Genomic DNA, 19,351 nt, shown 5'->3' on the forward strand with positions numbered 1-19,351 from the left:
GCACAGTCGGTAGCATTCTGCAGTGACTCTTGACTATGGGGCCTTACGCATGATGGAACCTACACTAAATACTGGTACCACATTAATATGAGGGTTAGTGCTTCGGTTTAAGGCATGCGGATACATACTTCCTACCAGCAGCACTTACCTCTTATGAGAGCAATTTCCTCTTTTCAGCAGCAGTTCATCTTGCCAACAGCAATTACTTTGTATCCCAAGCAGTTAATTCTTGCCTACGGTGCTGCCATGGTATTCAATGCTGATAGTTTGACTTTTGAGCAGGCTGTGACAAGTTGCCGGAACTCAACCACGAGACCCAAAACACAAACTCATTCACATCAAGGCACTGATCGACCGTCATAATACTATAGGCCATGCATTCTCGACATCTGTTACTCACGCTCTCTGACCCGTGTTATCTTGCAACCGGGTTCACCAAAATTGCAGTAATGAGGAGCGGGTGTATATGCCAGTCCCCGTGATTCAACAAGAGAAATGCCTATAAAAGAATGGTTCTTCGACTGAGGACTTTGCGTTTCTTCTTTTTTCAAATCAAATCAACAAAACTTGGCAATCCTACCCTTCAACATCCAATAGCCTAAATAACAACTTTAATCTCACTCACCTAAACTAAAAAGATGCCTGCTCCAGCTCGACCCAGACCCCCTAAGCCCTGCCCAAAGCCTGACCCTCCTCCTCCTCAGCCCTCCAGAACCACATGCCTCGATCAATTGGGAAAATGCTGAAGCGTACGGCCGAAGACCTTGCCTTGTGTTAAAACAACATACTCAAGCAGTTGAATTTTAAGCACGTTGGGGATGGGGGATCTGATGGCATGGGTACTTTGCTTACCAAGAGCTTAGATACTTAAATAAACTTTGATACCGATCATTATTCTTGCACCAAAGCCCATTCGGGAGCATATCAGCTCGATGCTACATATTAGATGTCTTCATGGCTCAAGGTGAAGGCACGCATTGACTATCAACAACAAGCTACATAGACTAACTCCATAATTGGCTACACACCGGACATATCTTGAACGGTGATGTGCCAGATAGAGGGATATTCTTTATACTGGGCTTTTCGTTATTGAACCGTCTTTGCTATGTCGGCATGGTGTTGATTTCCCATCCAAGTAAGTAATCCAAGTCGCGTTCAGTTGCTTCGCGCATTCAGGTGGGCCTACAGCGCTGTCACCCACTATAAATCCACTGTAAATATCCGGTATTTTCAAGGCCAAACACACTGGCATTTGCTCAGAGGCCCTTTCGAAACTCCAAGCCGTTCCGTAAGAAGATAATGAAATCTCCTCCCAGTAGGAGGAACAGCCAGTTCTCAGATAGGCCTAATATATACGTATATGGGAATCCCTATCGATGGTAAAGTCTGAGATGCCGTTCTAGCCGTGCGCCGGTGACACAATATCTCGCGAAAGTGGTGTTAGACGCACAGAACCCACTGATATGGTAGGAAAGCCGGCTCACCTTGCTCTTGCTACAGCAAAACAGCAAAGATTGTCGAGATATGGAGCTAGGATAAAGTTAAATCTACTCCACTGCAACGATCGCTATCGTCGATGCTCAGATGCAAGCCCTCTGCCCGGCCAATACACGAATCATAGCGTTGTTTGCTCCATTCTTCTTGAACACTTTCGCACCTTAGTCGGAATCCCCGATTATTCTTTGCTTCCTCCCACGCACTACCTGGCATTTCGGTGCTTGACGTTTGGCGAATAATAACTCATCACCCACTTCCCGGGCTGTAACGTGGGATCGGGGCGGCCCGACTCCGACATCATAGCTAGTAATGCCACTTCCAAATCCATATGTCAAACCAACAGATCCCAATGCACTCAAGAGTGGTCGCTTGAAACATGGATAATCCACAATAGGTCCTCTTTTTATGTAATTTGTCGATGATGTGAAGATTGAGATGATGGCGACATCACTCTAGGGGCGAAACATGGTGTTGCAAAACCATCATAAACAAGATATGTAGTCCTTACGCTACGGCGTCTCATCCATTTGGGAAATACCAAGCCCAGGTAGCCTATTACTTTCGAGAGGCTATCTCAGTTACAAGATGGGTGAGTAGCCTCGGGCCAAATCGAAGCACGACTAATGAGTTGTTGTTAGCAACCTCAGCTGAGGCTATTCAAGACAAGAGTCCAGCACTCGACCCAGAGGCCAATGCCGTGTCTCTATCTGGTAGCACCTCGGATCGATTACCCCCGACCACCGAAGAGCAGCAGAAATTAAGGAAAATAGCAGGACGTATCCCATGGGTTTCATATCTTCTCTGCATTGTTGAGCTTGCAGAACGAGCCTCATTCTATGGTTGCAAGACAGTCTTCAACAACTTCCTCCAGTTTCCGCTCCCAAAGGGAGGCAATGGAGCCGGAGCTGTAGCTAAGAACAACCCCAACGGCCATGCTGGTGCTTTGTAAGTTCCTTCGATATGTGACTGAACTATCGACTGATTGCGCTCAATGGCAGAAACCGAGGTTTACAGTTTGCCTCGGCCATGGTTCTCCTGTTCAACTTCCTTGCCTATGTCATCCCAATCTTTGGTGCGTGGCTCGGCGACACCAAGACCGGCCGTTTCAGAGCGATCATGTATGGAGTCATCATCGGCGGCGTGGCACACGTTATCATGGTTGGAGGTGCAGCTCCTGCTGTTCTAAAGGCCGGCAATGGGCTTGCGCCGTTCATGGTCAGCTTCTTTCTTCTCGCCATCGGAGCCGGTCTGTTCAAGCCTAATGTTGTTCCCCTCATCATCGACCAATACACCGACCAGACAGAATATGTCAAGACACTCAAGTCTGGTGAGCGTGTCATCGTTGATCCTGAGACCACTATTCAGAGGATCATGTTGATCTTCTATATGTGCATCAACGTTGGTGCTTTTTTCATGATCGCCACAACTTACATCGAGAAATATGTTGGCTTTTGGCTCGCCTTTCTCCTTCCAGGCATCATCTACATCCTCTTGCCAGTGCTGCTCATGTGGCGGTACAAAACCCTCAAGCGCGCACCGCCTCAAGGATCTGACCTCAATACCTTCTTCAAGATCGTCGGGCTGGCTATCAAGGAGAACAGAGGCAGAATTTGGGCCAAGAACTTTTTTGACTCAGTCAAGCCATCTGTTCTTGCTGCGAAGGGCAAGACAGCTTCTTGGGATAGTCAGGCAGTCGAACATGCTCGCAGGACCCTCTCCGCGTGCCAGATCTTTCTCTACCAGCCATTATTCTACCTCAATAACGGTGGTGTTGGTACTGTTTTATCTAATCAAGGAGCGTCGATGACTACCAAAGGTGCACCCAACGATCTGATCCACAACTTCAATCCACTCACACTGATGGTCTTCGCGCCCATCATGTCGTTTGTTCTCTACCCTCTCTTGAACAGACACCACATCAAGTTTGGCCCCATCAGTCGTATGACTGTCGGCTACACTTCCGCCATCATCGGAAGCGTTGTCGGTGCAATTATCCAGTGGAGGGTCTATAAAACCTCACCTTGTGGATATCAGGCTTCGACCTGCGATAGTGTGTCCCCCGTTTCTATCTGGTGGCAGCTACCTACTGTTATGCTTGGGGCTATCGGCGAGCTCTTTACCGCAGTCACGGCATACGAGATGGCATATGCAAGGGCGCCTGAGGGTATGAAGTCTACTGTTGTCGCCATCAATTTGGCTATGCAGGCTCTATCTTCGGCATTAGCTCAGATCTTGATTCCTTCTATCAAAGATCCCAACCTTATCGTAAGTAAGACTGTCATTACTCTAGTCACTGGCTAACATAGTCTTCACAGTGGGCCTGGGCTGCTCCTGGAATTGCTCTCTTCGCCCAGACCATCATCTTTTGGGTTCGACATCACCATGTCAACGATGAGAAGTTCCTGATTCGTGAGACTTTTGAAGAAGGTGATTCCTCATTTACGGAAAAGAAATAGATCAGCTTGGAGGATTTGAGTACCAATGAAGCTCAAGCCCACTTGAAATCCCTCGACTCATAATAGCAACGGCGTGGTTTCAACCCTGAAGCGACTGGCGATTACCCCCAGGCGGATTATGTACATAAACGCATCGTTGCATCAAGCATCAATTTCTCACCGTCTCATACTCCCTGTGATTGATCAGCGTGAAAATGACCACGGCTTCAGATTTAAGTTTCCGAAAAGTCACATGCATGTCGATATTCCATAGTATTTCTCCTCCGCTTTTACTATTTAAGCAAGAGTCATGCATGCCGGAGGAGTAGCCGTGATGGACTTCAGGAAACTTACACTGCAGATACACCATCTCACCTTGCTCGAGATGACAACCACGACGCCATCGCTGACTAATCTCGCCGAAGCTGCATCGCAAGCAGGTCCTGGTTCACTTCACGTTGTAGAGTCACCATGGCAGTTCAGCAGCGGCAAACAGGAGCCTAGTCAGGAACCAGCAAGAGTGGCTTTTCTTTGGCTAATATTGGCAGATCCGACAAGCCTCAGACGTTCGAGGACTATGTCAATCGCGAAGTTAAGGCAAGCCGAAAGGTTGGCGTAGTGCGAGATTCGCCGAGTGCTTGCAAGTGGCAGCATCGGTCTCTGTCATCAAGACTGATAACTTTTAAAGTCCGGTTACGACTGTAACAGGCTTGGTGAAGCTACCGTGGTTGATGCAAGCCACTAAAGAGCTGTACTGGCTCAAGGCTCAAGTATCCTGACATCTCTCAGATTGGTGGATCTAGTGGACATGACTCTACCACCACTGCTTGGGCGTTCCCTAACTTGAAGTTCACTGTCCAAGATCTTCCTCAACTTCGGACCTCTTTCTATGAGCAGGTACCTGCCGACATCAAGTCCCGGGTCGAATTTGAGCCCCACAATTTCTTGCAAGCCCAAAACACCTGATGAGACGTGTATATGCTCAATATGGGGCTTCATAACTGGCCTGGCGAGTATGCGGCAGATATCCTTACACATCTGGTACTGCACCTTGGGTGTGGTTCACGAGTCCTTGTTGAAGCTGTGGCTCCTTCGAACACAGCCGCACTACCGTTTGAAGCGCTGAGCCATATGCTCAATGCTGCAGACATGCCTATGATGCAGTTCTTCAAATCTCAAAAGCGCAGCTTGCAGGACTGGACCAGTCTGCTCGCAAAGGCAGATGAGCGGTTGACTGTCACGTATGTATCAGAAGTTCCCGGGTCTGTGCACCGGTTCCTTGAAGTTGGACTTCGTACATAGAGATCAGTAGACCAAGATTGCCAGTATGACTTCAATCATAAAGATTGACCGAATCTTCAGAGACGTCTTAAAGGGCCTACCGGTTAGTAATAAATAAATAAGTCAGAATCATCATCCAAGCCTAAATGTCCCGAATATTTTAGCCATCTGGTAAAAGAATGCTGCCTTACAGCCAGGAGTGGGTGGCTAGCTGGCGTGCAGTGATGAGGAAAATATAACGATTCTAGGTTAATTTATCGACATGCAAAAAGTGGGATCCCATTTCTGGGAATTGATGACTTGTTGCGGTTTGTGTGGATCGAACACACGACCTTCAGATGTCGGTGATGAAGTTTGGCTTCAGTCTGACGCTCTCCCAACTGAGCTAAACCCGCGACTGACGATTATGTCATAGTGTCTGGATTGTGAGTACATGATTGCAAATCTTGAGAAGAAAGTACCTGGCTGTTGGTCGGAGGTGTCTAGACTTATGATCATCAAGTAGTTATAAGAGTTCTGACAAGAGATTGTTAGTATCGCGAGCCCCGCTGTTTAAATAGTAGACCAAAGGTAGTTAGCAAAACGTAACATCATATGGAGACAACGACCAGGCATGATCATTTCGTTGTTTAATTCTCTTTGGCTAATATACAAATTCTATATCACAGGTGCGTCAAGTTGAGCTACCCGTCGGCATCATGTTTCCAACCAATACGCTGCATAACCTCGTAAACTATGGACCTTGACTCTGTCTTTACTCGTTATCTCTAACATCGATGACAGTTGACTTGAACTTCCTCGCAGGGACCTTGCGTTTGAACAAGATATCAGTCTCGCGGTATGATCGATCCTTGAGCTCAGGAAGGAAGAAGTAGGCCGAGACGAAGCAAATAACTGCAGTGCCTCCCCAGACATAGCCGCACTTGCCACCAAGGTTCCATCCAGTAGGGTTCAGGAGCCGTGAAGCCAGGTAGATCATGGGAATCTCGGCAACGTAGTAGGCAGCACGACCAACGCCAGTGCTCAGAGCACGAAGTCGGACAGACGAGGTCTCTGCAATGATTGTGTATGAGATAGGTCCAAGACTACCAGCATAGACGAAGGATATCAATATTCCAAGCACAGCTTGTGTGTAGTTGGTGGCGGTGGTCTGGTGGATTGTGGCTACGATGCCAAGGATGAACAAGAAGGCGACATTGATGATTGTGCCCCAGAGGTAAATGGTACGGCGGCCGAAGGAACCGGTGATGGGGAGAGACAAGATGTTCGCAACGAACTGGAGGCACGAGTTGACGAGGTTAAGCTGAAAGGCACGCTCGGTTGAGACTCCAGCCCCTGTACTTGAGGTTAGTAAAGCGGCTTGCGGGAACATCATGAGTGATACTTACGTTCGAAGAAGAAGGTGGCTTGGTTAGCGATCAAGTTACCAGCAAAGTTCTGCGAGGCGTAGATCAAGCAAGTAATGATTGTCCGCCTCAAGTCGGTACCCTTGACGAGGTCGAGCAGAGAAGGGTTGCTACCCTCCTGTTCCTCAATCTCGACAGTACGCTCCATCATGGCAAGCTTCTGGTGAGCTACCTCCTTGTCATTGCTTCCGAGGCGCTGAATCGAACGCAGTGCCTCCTCTTTGCGACCTTTGCGGATGAGCCACCATGGAGACTCGGGGGAGAGGAAGACCAGAATCAAGAGAGGGGTCTGCAGGCAAGTATTAGAGGTCGGGGATGATTGACGAAGTTTGAGAACCACTTACTGGGAAGAGCCATTGCAAAGCGAGAGGCACACGCCAAGCCCACTGATCATTCCTCTTATTGTAGGCATAAGTAGCACCAGCCACAATGATGGACCCGATAGACCAACTCATCTGCAGGGTCGCTGTACAAGCGCCACGGAGGGCAAGGGGCACGATCTCGGAAGCATAGGCAGGGGAGTTGGCAATGAAGAAGCCCCACGGTACACCTTCTAAGGCTTGTCCGACGACAAGGAGCTCCAACGAGTCGGCCTGCAGATCTGGTTAGGCGCCGTCTGGGGACTGGGGTAGGTTGACGACTTACAAAAAATGAGATGAAGATGGTCGCATTCATGAGCATCAGGGCAAAGATTGTTGTCCATCGGTAACCGAACTTGTTGGTGATGGGCCCGGCAAGGAAGACACCCACAAAGGCACCACATTGTCCTGCTTGAAAGAGAGCACTCTGCCATCTTGTCGGAATGGTCCAACCTGAGCCCTCGACGTGGACTCCGTAGTGTTTCTGGAAAGCGGGAAGAGCGACAAAGTTTCCGTTCAGAAACATATCGAACGATTCCATGACCTGGGTGAACAAACGTCAGTAGCCATTTAGAAATGAGGACTCTTGAGATTTACTGACAATGGTAAAGCACATGATAAATGCCCAGAAGCAAGCCCAAGGATGGGCCTTCGCGGCAGCCCAAACACCCTGCTCATGCTCGCGCTGTTCAGCATCAAAGGCATCATGCATAAGATCGTTGTTCTTCAAGACTTCCTTGTGGTCAAAGTCGGCATGACCGAGCTCGTCCTTTGGCTTGAGGACCTGTTCAGACATCTTAATGACTGGCCTGCAATTGCATCTGCCAAGATAGTGATCAGAAGCCAAGAAAGCAGGTGGCGGTTAAGGTAATTATATATAATCTCTTAGCACGACTCTCCGCATTATGGCCCAAACCTTGTCTCAAGCAGATAGGTGGAGTTGTGGAGTTCTCTGCAAGATACTGTCCTTACTATTCTTTGCATCCTATAGGTGCGCGTAACGTTGACTCGGCAGTACGGCAGCGGGCAAGTTCCGTCACCAGCGATTCACAAGCCGGGCTGATCCCCGTATCGGGTAGTGTACGAGTTGCGGCTCTGATCGACCAACGGATTGTTTCACTTCTTCGTTCTTGACCGGCTTCGAAAGCGTGTGACATTCGTGACGGGCCGAATGCAACAAGAAGCCATGCCGTTGATAGCTAGTCTCCGCATGGAAAAGGCTGCGGGGAGAAGGTTGGAGAAGGCCTTATCCCCATGGACATTGGGGTAATTCCCCACTATCCTGCGCAACGTAGCATCTGGCCTCGGCTTTTGTGGTGTCACTCTACCCGAGATAATGTGTTTGTAATTTTCCTTGGAATGGACTGGGCCTCTGAAGTCTCCACGGACCCCATGGGGACGGAGGTGTTGGAGAATAGAGGGGCATGCTCTGTGTGGAGTGGATTGAGGTAAATTTCTACAGCACGATCATCATCATCGTCTCGGGCTTCTCTCCAGATCAGCCTGAGAGTTCTCCGAGGGATATGTCATGAATATTCCTGAACTAGCATAAACCTTGTTGTTACATCAGAGGTGCAGCGATGAAGCCAGAGATAAGTACCATTCACTGGCCCTTGATCTCTTTCTTCCGAGCCTTGACATCCCCCTTTATCCCTTTCACCAATCCCTTGACTTCCGATTTGAGCGCTTTCTTGTCCTCCTTTGAGATTTTCCCGGTCTTTTTAGCCGTGTACAATTCTTGAAGAAAACCGGTCACGATTGTGACTGCGGCTTGGACCGCGCATTTGGCACATTGATCGCCGTGCGTTAGGCAGTCAACGGCGTCGGCGAGACCTTGGAGCTCGGCTTTGGGGCGGTTTTGGAGAAGCCTGTCGAGATGGGGGGTCTCAGACTGTCCGTGGACTTGGCAGTCGTTGGAGCTTATCGATACGGATGGAGTTTGTGTCTTGGTGTCCGAATGAACCGGTGATGAAGTCATGGTCAGGATCGAGCAGCTTGCAATTCGGTAATAATCAAGAAAAGATAATAGAATTCTATAGGAAGCTCCAATATAAATTTTGTCTCTTTACTTTATATGCTTACAATTTCGGTATTTTGCATCGCCATGAAGGAGCAAGCCTCCCCGTCCACTACCGAGATCACCGAGCGGAGATTTTACAGACCGGCCGGAGCTCACAGCGGCTGTAGGGTAGTAGATGTCGGTATGATTTGCCAAGGTGCAATACCTCCTACTTTCCGCTTCAGATCATATATACTCTTGAGTTGCTATCTCATAATACCTGAGAAATATAGTTTTCTCTGGTCTGAAACTTATGAAACTCGTGTCGCTGCGTGAAAACCCTGCTCTTGCTTTTAAGTTGATGAGCCTCATCAACTAGCGATGAAGGCCCAAATTGTGAACAGCGCTAGCAACAATGACATGCCTCAATCAACGGTCTCAGACCTCATTCTCCACTGTTTTCATGCTTGTATACGCTCTACAAATTTACTCGAGACAAATACTATGACTTCCACCCTGAAATACATTTGTCTAAGATTGAGTGCCGCATAGCCAGCTCTATGACGCAGTGACTCCGTCCCAGCCAACAGTATCGTCGCTGCGCCCAAATTGTAGCGCTTACCAGTCAAAATGGACTATTAACATAGTCCGTTGTCCGCTATCTACATTTCCATTGTCCGGAATGAGGGACATCTGAGCAATTGGGAATTCATATTAAAGCTGGAAATGAGTGTCAAGAAAAATGGACCGGATGTATTGTTAATTGTAGAGAACCATCCGACGATTCCGTAATTTCAGCCGCTCCAACCAAATGTCGGGCCTCAAAGTTCTTGTGTCAGGAGCCTCAATCGCGGGACCTGCAACAGCCTATTGGCTTGCAAAGGCTGGCGCAAAGGTCACAGTAATTGAACGCTTTCCCGCTCTGCGCACCGGTGGACAAGTCGTCGACATTCGCACCGCTGGTGTTTCGGTCATGCGAAGGATGGCAGGGTTGGAGGCTGCTGTGAGAGCCAAGTCGACGCAAGAAGAAGGGATCAGCTTTGTTCGCGAAGATGGCACGCCTTACGGAGTTATCAGACCAACTGGCAACCCGGACCAACAGTCGCTTGTCTCGGAGTACGAGATCTTACGCGGGGATTTATCCAAGATTCTGTTCGATATGACAAAGGACAACAAGAACATCAACTACATATTTGATGAGCAGATAGCGTCGATGCAGCAGAGTGAAAAGATTGCCGGCCCTATCACAGTCACGTTTGCAAACAGTACGGAAGCCTCGGAGTACGATTTGGTGATTGCTTGCGATGGCGCGACGTCAAGAACGCGTGCATTGGGACTGGGGTGTAATGTTGGTGATCACATCGTCTCAACCAACTGCTGGTCGGCCTACTTCTCGATACCCCAGGACGTCCTCAGCGGAAGCAAAATTGGACAGGGATTCAACGCAGTGAGAGGACGGAATATCAGCATTGGTACGGATCCCGCAGGCTTCAGTCGAGTCTTGCTCATGTGCATGAACTCGAGAGGTAAGTCAGAGAGCGCGGACGCGTTTCGGGAGGCTTCAGCAAAAGGGAACGACGCACTCAAGAAGTACATTGCGCGGCATTACAGTGACGTAGGATGGAAAAGCAGCATCGCACTGAAGGAAATGATGAGTTCTGAGGACTTTTACGCGAGTGAAATTGTACAGGTCAAAACACCGACATTGTCCAAGGGGCGGTTTGTCTTGGTTGGTGATGCAGGATACGCAGCAGGTCTCACAGGCGGTGGAACCAGCCTCGCCCTTGCAGGCGCTTACATCCTGGCAGGAGAACTGAGCAAACACAAGGGAGATATCACAGCTGGTCTTGAGGGTTATGAGCAACAGATCAGGCCTCTGATCAACAAGATGCAGGTGATTCCTCCGCTCATCACGACAATCTTGGCGCCGCAGACAGTTTGGGGTATTTGGCTGCGCAACAATATTTTCGCCTTGGTCGCGTGGACGGGGCTCGTCGAGTTCGCTCAGCGGTACATTGGCGCTGGCTTTGGCGATGCGAAAGCATTTCCAATTCCCGAGTATGATTGGGAGAATTGAGGGCTGATACTTTGCATAAACCTAGCAATATCGATAAGCAAGTTCATAATGACAAGCACTGATGAAAAGCCAACCCATGCATAAAGAATCATGCCAGGTTATGCTGTGCTAAATAATTGTGCACTGCACCTGCACCAGCCCCTCCATTTCCCAAGTGCAAGCCGTGAGGTTGTGCACCCATGCTCTAACAGGTTCAGGAGCTATACGGAGAGCCACAGAGCCACAGCACGAAATTTCTGTCTTTTGCAGGGGCACGCGTCGTTGAGTCCCTCTCCGTGTCGCACGCTCAACGCGTCAGCACTAACAATTCCTTTCGCGTGTCTGTCTCCAGACCGCCAGTGACTTGCAATCAGTATGTACCCACCACAACCCCACCATAGGATTTCGCAAGCCAATTGCCCGACACTCGTTCTCTTCCGTCCTGGTGCGCTAAATTTTGGTGGTTGGCAACGAAAGATGGAGAGAGTCGCGCACAATCGACTGGCCTAGATCACTTAATGCAAAGCCTCAACCGAATCTGAGCTGCATTCGGAGTCTCTGATCACTGTACTTATCGTAGGCTCACAACAATAGACATGGCACAGCACACGAGCATTCGGAACAAATATTACTGGCAAACAACTTTATCATTCTTTGTCTAAGATGTACTCTAGCTCTTTGCATCAAAGGACAGTGGTAATCAATATTAACCAAGGGATGGAATGGTTGTCGCACAAACATGCGATGCCAGGTGATAGACAAGGGAGACCTTCCCAGTAAACTCAGGTATTCGGTTAACTGACAGCAAGGAAATTTTTGCTTGATGTGTTGTGTTTTTACATTGACGTGGGCTTTTGACAAGCTTAGGCAGTATCAGCATCGTAGTTCTCATCATCAAACGAGGGATCGTCCGAGTTGAGAGGAGCATCGGCACCAGCAGCGCCTGTACCCGCAGCGACGTTAGTAGTCGATGTAACTGCTGATCCAGTCGCAGTGGTAGTCGCCGCGCTGGTTGGGATGCTGGTAGGAACACTGGTAGGCACAGCCGTGGCGCTTCCAGTGGCGCTGGCGGAAGCTATGCAGGCGGTTCGGTCAGAAGCACAAGACGTCTGAGTAGAGCCAGACTTTCTACGGCAGACGTAGTAGGCATAGTTGCATCGTCGGATGCTCTGCTCGTTTCTCCACCATTGAGCAAGACCAGAGACGGAGGGTCGAGAAAAGGTGCGAGTGGGAGGACCGCCAGCACTTGAAACAGTTGTAGTAGCTGTCTGAGCTGATGTAGCAGAGCCGGTAGAAGAAGGCCCGCCCTTGATGCAGGCTGCGTAGTTGGAAGCGCATGCCGATTGGTTGGATGAGTTGGTGATCAAGCAGTTGTTGTAAGTGCTGATGCACTTGTTGGCGTTGGAGTCTCTGAAGAGCCAGGTTGGCAGGAAGGGCAGAGAAGACATGGCTCCTCGGCCGGGAGCAGCAGTTGTCGAAGATGCAGCGGCAGCAGTGGTGGTGCTACTGGGCTTTCCACCGCCCCGTCCGTTTTGAGGATGGGCTGCAACAGAAACTGCAAGGGCAGCGGTGATGAGCTGAAGAGTGACCTTCATGTTGTAGTAAGTGTTGATTACTTTGCAAGTGTATAATTTGAGTTGATCAAGGAGTGGTTGAGAGACAAAGATTGTTGTTCCAGTTAAATGTCAAAGAGCTTTTGAGTGTGAGTGAGTGACTGGGGGAGTGCATTCTCAGGGAACTGAGAGGCAGTTATATACTGTTATCCTCATACCATCCATTCGCAACCATCAATATGCCCTCGAGTCCAGACTTGACGATACCTGACGTAGTGCCAATCTTTCCACGTTCAGGCACCACTTTGTGGCTTGCTCTCATTCCCGTCGGCAGCCACGCCGCCACTGGCCCTGAACCTTATCGACGAGTAAACAAGGTCCGGATGTCGTTCATTTAAAGTTTCGGGTGATTAGCGCTCTGCATACCTTAGTGGTTCCTGAATCCATGACCGATCAACGCAAATAGACTCGGGGCGGAATTCCTCAGTGCCTTTTCAGGGACAAGTTTACTTAGTCCCTTCGCTTTCCGGACGTGTTTCTCATATACAGGACCCTCGATCTCAGGACCCCTCATTCCATAGCCGGGGCAAACAGGGCCTCGATTGGGTTTTGAGTAGAATCATCGACGATGTACTGGAGATCTCTGTTGGTATTGCGTAGCTGGATGACTGATTTACCCTCAACTACATCATCATCATGTTGCATCAAGTTCCTGAAAGACACCTCATATCTTGCCACCGCTGTGATTGCCGATGATACCTTTAGGTCATTTGTAGATCCCTTACTCTCATCCTCCTACGCCGGTGCAGACTGCCCTTCTCGGTGGCTTCCCCCGCAAGGCCAGATGATTACAGAGACAGCCTCCGCCAGGTTCGAATGTCAGCCCAACCCGTCAGGGCCAGTCGGGAATATGGAATAGCCGAGACATGTCGACAGCTCTGGGCCAGACTAGACTCGATCTATTCCCGCCTGAATTCCATTTCCGTCTTCGGGCTCTCACGAGATGGTGCCGAAACAGGTTAGAAGAAACCGCCATCCCCCAGTTCCCAATCTTTGCAGTTCTCACTGCCTGCAGTCGACAAGACGGCTCTCCAAATTGTGGGAAATGTCTCGGGTAGGTTGCCTCGCTTGATCTTGGTCTTCTCCCTCGAGTTGAGAAGCGATGGTCTGCGTCGGTCTTGCTCCCGAAGAATTTCCAATGTGATGTTTATTGTATCAGATGAATGTTAATGTTTGATCATAATAATAGCAGAGAAAAATATATAGACAGCGATAATATCATTGCAAGCTTCTGATCGCGATTCTTTGTTCTCATTGGCCTTGTGTACACAGAGTTCCAGGCAAGACGAATTATAGATTGCAGCTTGATTAATTATAGCGCAATGTAGAACATCCTAGTGTCCGTCTTACATTACCATAAGGAATTCATCCGAAGGTGACTGAAAATAACAGGCATTGAAATCTTAGGAGATCTGTTGCATTCAACCTGCCATGATTTTCCCGTGGTAGACTTGTAACAGCTTCCCCAAAACATGGCGTAGTGGAATATCGCAAAGCTCAACCAACTCGAACTTAGAGACATCTTGCTGAATTCACTACCTAATAAGGCTCTCTAGAACCGATTTCTTGTTCAATGACTTGATAAAATACCTTCCGTACCCGTCAAGCCAGTACTCATGTGCTCTCTACTCTTGCTCCAACCTGAGTCTTCTGGAATGTAGAAACTCATAGTCTGGCATAGCGTCTCTCACCCAACGCTCAAGCTTTTGCGCCCCTTCTTCACCAAACTCAGCCTTCCACTTGACTGCCTCCTGATCAATGTCAACTTTCCCAGCGACTTTACTCTGGTCAATCGTGGTACTGGCGTTGATAGAGCTAAGCATCCTCTGCTCCACATGGCTCAGCTTGTTCAGCACTTCCTCTCCTGCCTTATCCCATGAGTAGCGGACTTTACTCTCATCAAGACCAGTGAGCTTCGCGTACTTGCCTACCAGTTGAGGACATGTCATGACATCATCAGCGTCAATGACGATAGGCCAAATGCTGTCGTTGGCAAAGTGCTCGGAGTAAAAGTCATACAACGTTCGATGCCACCTCGTAGTGATCTCTGCAGCCATGGGTTCCTTTCTGGGACGCTTGAAGCCCTCCCATTCCATCGTGCCAGAACATGTGCGGTACAGAGAGGGAATCATTAGAGCGGGGTGGCGGATGAGAAAGGTTGGATTCCAGGTCTTGAGAAACTCATCCGGAAATAATGTGAGATTGAGCGGTGATCGTGTTGGTTGAGCGATGCCCTTCATGGGAATTGGTGTCGCCTCTTTCTGGTATCCCGTCGAGCCATTGACATGGTTGTCCTCGATGCGAGGATGATTCAGCATGATAGAGTGTTCCTTAACATAAATAATCTGCCCTTCCTTCTCGGCCGCAGCGATATAATCTTGGAATCTTTCAGAGCATTCCTGAATTACCCTGTTCACTGTCGCACTCTCCTCCTCCGTCCATATGTCCATGGGCTTCTCAGCAATCAAGAAGTGCTTGGGCAAAGATGGAAGGAAGAAGTATCCTCCGTGGATGGCAGGGCGTACATTCTGCTCGCCGAGGTTGAGCATCTTGACCAACAGGTTGGAGGCAGTACGAGGAGACGTAAGAAGCCAGTACCGAGGGCGTTGAGGAGAGTTTGCGCCTTTAGCCATCTTTAGTGTTGTTGCTTGGGAAATTATTGAAGAGACGAGTCAAATCGAGCAGCTGAAGCCCAGAAATAAGATGTTTTTGATGCTGATACAATAGTATGAGAACCTGAGCAGAGGATTCAAACCGAGTAAATGGAATGATTGATGAAGTACTTATAGGAAGTCGAACGGGCAGGTTGCCTACTTTCTGATGTCACAAACACATACAAGGGTGTTTTCGGTTGTCGGTCGCTTGGCTCGTCGCTCCGGGCCGTCGCCATGCATACGAGGTGGTGCAAGTGGGTTCGAACTTGAAACCAGCATTGGTTGATCACTCGAGATATTCATGCGAGACGCTTCTACGGCAATTCTAAAATGTCCGATCCGAATGTGTAAGCGGAAGATTTGTTCCCTGTCAAGATCTTCATCGTAGTCTAGTAAAAAGAGAAGATACGCGAAACTCAGTCGTTTGTGTTCTGTGACACGAGCAACAGCAGACCTGATCTGGTCACGGGTCCTCTTCTTTATGCTGTCTTACACATCCGATCGTCAGGGGCAAGACAAAGAGAAAGAGAATCCTATTATTCTCCAAATGTCAGGCCCAGCGCCACTGTTTGCTGTGAATATCGGAACTTTCAAGTGCGAATCTCCAGGCAGTTATGTAATGATCGACAGTGTTATGCAGATACAGTTAAGGATGACTCCACTTCGCCAGCAACCCTCGAGTCAAGCAGACCGTATCGCGTGGCCTTACAAAGAGCGACTTCCGAAAAATGATTCACGAGTCCAGGGAAGATTGCCGGCCGAGTGCCGCACCGCTCTTGTCATATTTGACCTCGCGCAATAACGGCCTTTTTCAAAGGCCGAAGACTGGGAGAAGCCCGAGGTTAGTGACTTCATCATATCATGCGCAACCGAAAAGCTCTCCTCGTCCGACTATACATATCTTGTGTAGCGTTGAGTGCTGTCGGTGCAAGTATACAACCTCTCGGGAGCCTGAGTTTATTTTTTGCACCAATCGAAGCCCAACTTCAACGAGAGAAGGGAAATCGTTATTATCTCTGACGTATTCATGTTTGTTTGAGTTATAACTACTAGTCTAGAGTATTACCGATAAGAATTTCCGCTCAAGGTTTCGAGATATGTCAAGCCTTGAATACTTGAACCTTGATTGCAACAAGCACTGAAAGAATTCTTATGGCAACTGAATTATTTAGTAGAGATAACGAGCATAACGTGATGTTCTTCACAGTCCTTGGAGGCTCGATATTTTCGTCGTCTCCGAGGCGAACAGAGGAACTCAAAACAAAGGAAGCTACATCTATTATGCTGTTTCGAAATCTTAGATCTCTTGCTGGGGAAGAGAGTTTCAATTAGAATTTAATCTCCTATGCATAGTAGGTCCCCTTCTACTGATTGTCTATAAGATCATTCGACCGGCGACGTCTGCCAAGTGCGATTCTGTCCATGCCTGTACTTATGTGGAAAAAATGTCATGCCTCTGAAGTCTACATCCTAGCAAGGCGGCCCGTAGAGCAAAAGGCAGAAAAGGTTAGTCCAAACATACAAATTGCTCGCAATCTATCATGCACATATTGTTGAAACCTTGAACGGCGCTTTTGGCGTTCTGATCGTTTCGATCCTTAAGGGAATAGATATTACTCTTTACTTTAACTAGTAATGTACCCCTGATCTTACACTAGTCAATTACTAGATACCGTAATTAGATGCGGCTCATAGATGCATAACATGTCGATTCCATAAATCCAAATCTCACGTCAGCGGTTGCTGCTCCACCACTTGCGCGAATAGTTCTCATTCCATTGCGCACTATTTTGTACTCTTTATCTTCTTGTAACTCCTCACAGTAAGAAAAGAATTCCTGAAACGACGCCCAAGTCACAATGGCTTCACCAATTTACGACTACATTGTTGTTGGGGGTGGCCTTGCCGGCTGTGTTCTCTCCAGCCGCATCCGGGAGTACGATGATGCAGCCAAGATCCTTCTCATTGAAGCTGGTAAAGAAACGCGTGGCCGCTCGGACGTACATAACATGCAGGTTTTGAACCTAGGCGGCGAATTGGACTGGCAGTATCAGTCAGAGCCCGTTGAAGCACTTATGGGACGACAGATCACTCTCAACGCTGGAAAGGGCCTGGGTGGCAGTTCAGCTATTAACTCAGGTGAGTAAACGAGTCTTGAAGGGTAGGTGAATTGAGTAACGGTTATAATGTGTAGGTGGCTGGACCCGTGGTGCTGCGGCAGACTACGACGCATGGGCAGCTCTTGTTGGCGACGAGCGCTACAGCTACAAGGGCCAACTCCCATGGTTCAGGAAGTCAGAGCTTTGGTTCGATGACAAGAACCCAGAACAGCACGGTAGAGATGGGCCCATCCGTGTAACTTGCGCCAAGGCATCCAATCGCGTTTTCCCTCTGGCTGAGAAAGCCGCTGCTGGATGGGAAGAGCTTGGCGTTTCAACCCTGCCAGATGGCGATCAGAACAGCGGGAATAACCTCGGTCGCGCTTACATCTGTGAAGCGAGGTCTGATGGTAAACGCGAGTGGTCTGCCAATCAGTATTCATTGGATGGAGTCCAAGTTCGTCTTGAGACTTTCGTGAATCGTATCGTCACCCAGAAAATCGATGGGAATCTCAAAGCCACTGGTGTTGAGCTGGCCGACGGGAACGTTGTCAATGGTCACAACATCATAATCTCTGCTGGTGCATTCCGATCTCCTCAGCTCCTTCAGCTCTCTGGTATCGGCCCGAAAACCCATCTTCAAGAGTTCGGCATTGAGCCACTCATCGATCTTCCCGAGGTTGGCAAGAACTTATCTGATCATATGATATTCTTCCAGCACTGGCGGCTACGTAATACTTCTGCTGGGCATACTATTGGGTCCTCCAACCCTCTCTTTCAACAACACCAATACTCGCAAGGTGTACCTTTTGACTGGATCGTCAACACCGGGATTCCAAGAGAGGGCCTCGCTAAAGCTATTGAAAGAGACGAAGGGACAAAACCCCGTGAATCTGAGCATGTTCTTCTCACGAAAGATAGAACATTTGTCGAGAACATTATCATGTTTGCTAAGCTTCCGTTTCCTGGCGTCCCCATGGATGCAGAGCATATTACTAGTGCCTTGGTGAGCTTTCTGCCAACCTCGACGGGCTCTGTATCATTGAAGTCTGGGAAGCCTGGCGAACATCCAAAAGGCGAGTAATCTTTCTCGATCTTGTGATGCTTTTCATGTTCGTATCACTAACTGCAGGCAGTGGATCTCAACTATCTCTCCACCGAGGTTGACAAGCATGTATTCCGAGAAGGATTGCGTCAGTTGACGAGATTCATGCTGGAGTCCAAATTTAGTGATCAGATTATCGGAGAATCTATCCCCGAAGGACTTCCTGTGGGAGCTCTTGCACTGGATGATAATGATGCTAAGTTGGATCAGAGGATAGCTATGACTGGCGGCACCTCGTGGCATCCTTCAGGTACTTGCTCCATGGGGAAAGTGGTTGACACAGAGTTTTGCGTTAGAGGCGTTGAAGGACTTCGGGTCGTTGACGCATCAGTCTTCCCTGTCCCACTGAGCGCACATCTCCAAGCCCCCCTCTATGCTCTCACAGAGCAGGCAGCAGCTATTATCACTAGGAAGGTATAGCCCGACGTCAGACTGGTAGACATTGGAGAAGTTAACGACTGAGGATGGGTCTTGGAGGACGGGGAAAGGAGATTTGAGGGCAGGCTCATTTGTGAAGGTATAGGAGGTACTTGCGTCAGAAGTTGCGAGACCCTTGGCAGAAGACCAAGGGGAAGTTATGCAATTTCTTTTTAAAAACAATCTTTTACTCATTTTGGATGTATCAATCTATTTGCGTGAGAAAGTTCGTCATGCCCCCAATCACATGGGCTAGAGGTGCTCGGGGTAATAAAGCCCGATGAGTACAATCGGTCACTTCTACCCCGGACTTTGGGGGCGTCATCATGGTAGAGTTTCCTGCTGTTCATAAGAAACCCCGCTGTTTAAATAAGAGACCCCGCTGTTGGTAAAACGACACCTGCTGTTAGCAAGACGACACCTGTTG

The 19,351-nt window shown here is 48.7% G+C and overlaps 9 protein-coding genes and 1 non-coding gene across 10 annotated transcripts; 5 read left to right on the forward strand and 5 right to left on the reverse strand.

Moving 5' to 3' along the window:
* Nucleotides 1–2,085: 2,085 nt before the first annotated feature.
* On the forward strand, nucleotides 2,086–3,956 carry FPRO_15236 (uncharacterized protein; the record flags this gene model as incomplete). The annotated part of the gene is made up of 4 exons (XM_031220466.1): nucleotides 2,086–2,089; nucleotides 2,139–2,445; nucleotides 2,499–3,765; nucleotides 3,816–3,956. 4 exons carry the CDS (start codon nucleotides 2,086–2,088, stop codon nucleotides 3,954–3,956), a joined length of 1,719 nt encoding a protein of 572 aa, XP_031086122.1.
* A 966-nt stretch (nucleotides 3,957–4,922) lies between these two features.
* FPRO_15235 (uncharacterized protein) lies at nucleotides 4,923–5,237 on the forward strand (the record flags this gene model as incomplete). The annotated part of the gene is made up of 1 exon (XM_031220467.1): nucleotides 4,923–5,237. One exon carries the CDS (start codon nucleotides 4,923–4,925, stop codon nucleotides 5,235–5,237), a length of 315 nt encoding a protein of 104 aa, XP_031086123.1.
* A 283-nt stretch (nucleotides 5,238–5,520) lies between these two features.
* tRNA lies at nucleotides 5,521–5,611 on the reverse strand. The gene is given in 2 exon segments: nucleotides 5,521–5,556; nucleotides 5,575–5,611. It is a non-coding gene; the product is annotated as a tRNA-Phe (tRNA).
* Nucleotides 5,612–5,970: 359 nt separating this feature from the next.
* On the reverse strand, nucleotides 5,971–7,777 carry FPRO_15234 (uncharacterized protein; the record flags this gene model as incomplete). Its single annotated transcript, XM_031220468.1, has 5 exons — nucleotides 5,971–6,551; nucleotides 6,605–6,911; nucleotides 6,967–7,215; nucleotides 7,268–7,525; nucleotides 7,583–7,777. The coding sequence occupies 5 exons, from the start codon at nucleotides 7,775–7,777 to the stop codon at nucleotides 5,971–5,973; spliced, it is 1,590 nt and encodes a 529-aa protein (XP_031086124.1).
* Nucleotides 7,778–8,584: 807 nt separating this feature from the next.
* FPRO_15233 (uncharacterized protein) lies at nucleotides 8,585–8,959 on the reverse strand (the record flags this gene model as incomplete). Its single annotated transcript, XM_031220469.1, has 1 exon — nucleotides 8,585–8,959. One exon carries the CDS (start codon nucleotides 8,957–8,959, stop codon nucleotides 8,585–8,587), a length of 375 nt encoding a protein of 124 aa, XP_031086125.1.
* An 832-nt stretch (nucleotides 8,960–9,791) lies between these two features.
* FPRO_15232 (uncharacterized protein) lies at nucleotides 9,792–11,057 on the forward strand (the record flags this gene model as incomplete). Its single annotated transcript, XM_031220471.1, has 1 exon — nucleotides 9,792–11,057. One exon carries the CDS (start codon nucleotides 9,792–9,794, stop codon nucleotides 11,055–11,057), a length of 1,266 nt encoding a protein of 421 aa, XP_031086126.1.
* Nucleotides 11,058–11,899: 842 nt separating this feature from the next.
* FPRO_15231 (uncharacterized protein) lies at nucleotides 11,900–12,631 on the reverse strand (the record flags this gene model as incomplete). The annotated part of the gene is made up of 1 exon (XM_031220472.1): nucleotides 11,900–12,631. The coding sequence occupies one exon, from the start codon at nucleotides 12,629–12,631 to the stop codon at nucleotides 11,900–11,902; it is 732 nt and encodes a 243-aa protein (XP_031086127.1).
* A 586-nt stretch (nucleotides 12,632–13,217) lies between these two features.
* Nucleotides 13,218–13,508, forward strand: FPRO_15230 (uncharacterized protein; the record flags this gene model as incomplete). The annotated part of the gene is made up of 1 exon (XM_031220473.1): nucleotides 13,218–13,508. One exon carries the CDS (start codon nucleotides 13,218–13,220, stop codon nucleotides 13,506–13,508), a length of 291 nt encoding a protein of 96 aa, XP_031086128.1.
* A 766-nt stretch (nucleotides 13,509–14,274) lies between these two features.
* FPRO_15229 (uncharacterized protein) lies at nucleotides 14,275–15,282 on the reverse strand (the record flags this gene model as incomplete). Its single annotated transcript, XM_031220474.1, has 1 exon — nucleotides 14,275–15,282. The coding sequence occupies one exon, from the start codon at nucleotides 15,280–15,282 to the stop codon at nucleotides 14,275–14,277; it is 1,008 nt and encodes a 335-aa protein (XP_031086129.1).
* Nucleotides 15,283–17,162: 1,880 nt separating this feature from the next.
* Nucleotides 17,163–18,927, forward strand: FPRO_15228 (uncharacterized protein; the record flags this gene model as incomplete). Its single annotated transcript, XM_031220475.1, has 3 exons — nucleotides 17,163–17,442; nucleotides 17,498–18,478; nucleotides 18,539–18,927. The coding sequence occupies 3 exons, from the start codon at nucleotides 17,163–17,165 to the stop codon at nucleotides 18,925–18,927; spliced, it is 1,650 nt and encodes a 549-aa protein (XP_031086130.1).
* Between the last annotated feature and the right edge of the window lie 424 nt (nucleotides 18,928–19,351).

Source organism: Fusarium proliferatum, assembly GCF_900067095.1.
Source record: "Fusarium proliferatum ET1 genome assembly, contig: FPRO_scaffold009, whole genome shotgun sequence".
NCBI lineage: Eukaryota > Fungi > Ascomycota > Sordariomycetes > Hypocreales > Nectriaceae > Fusarium > Fusarium proliferatum.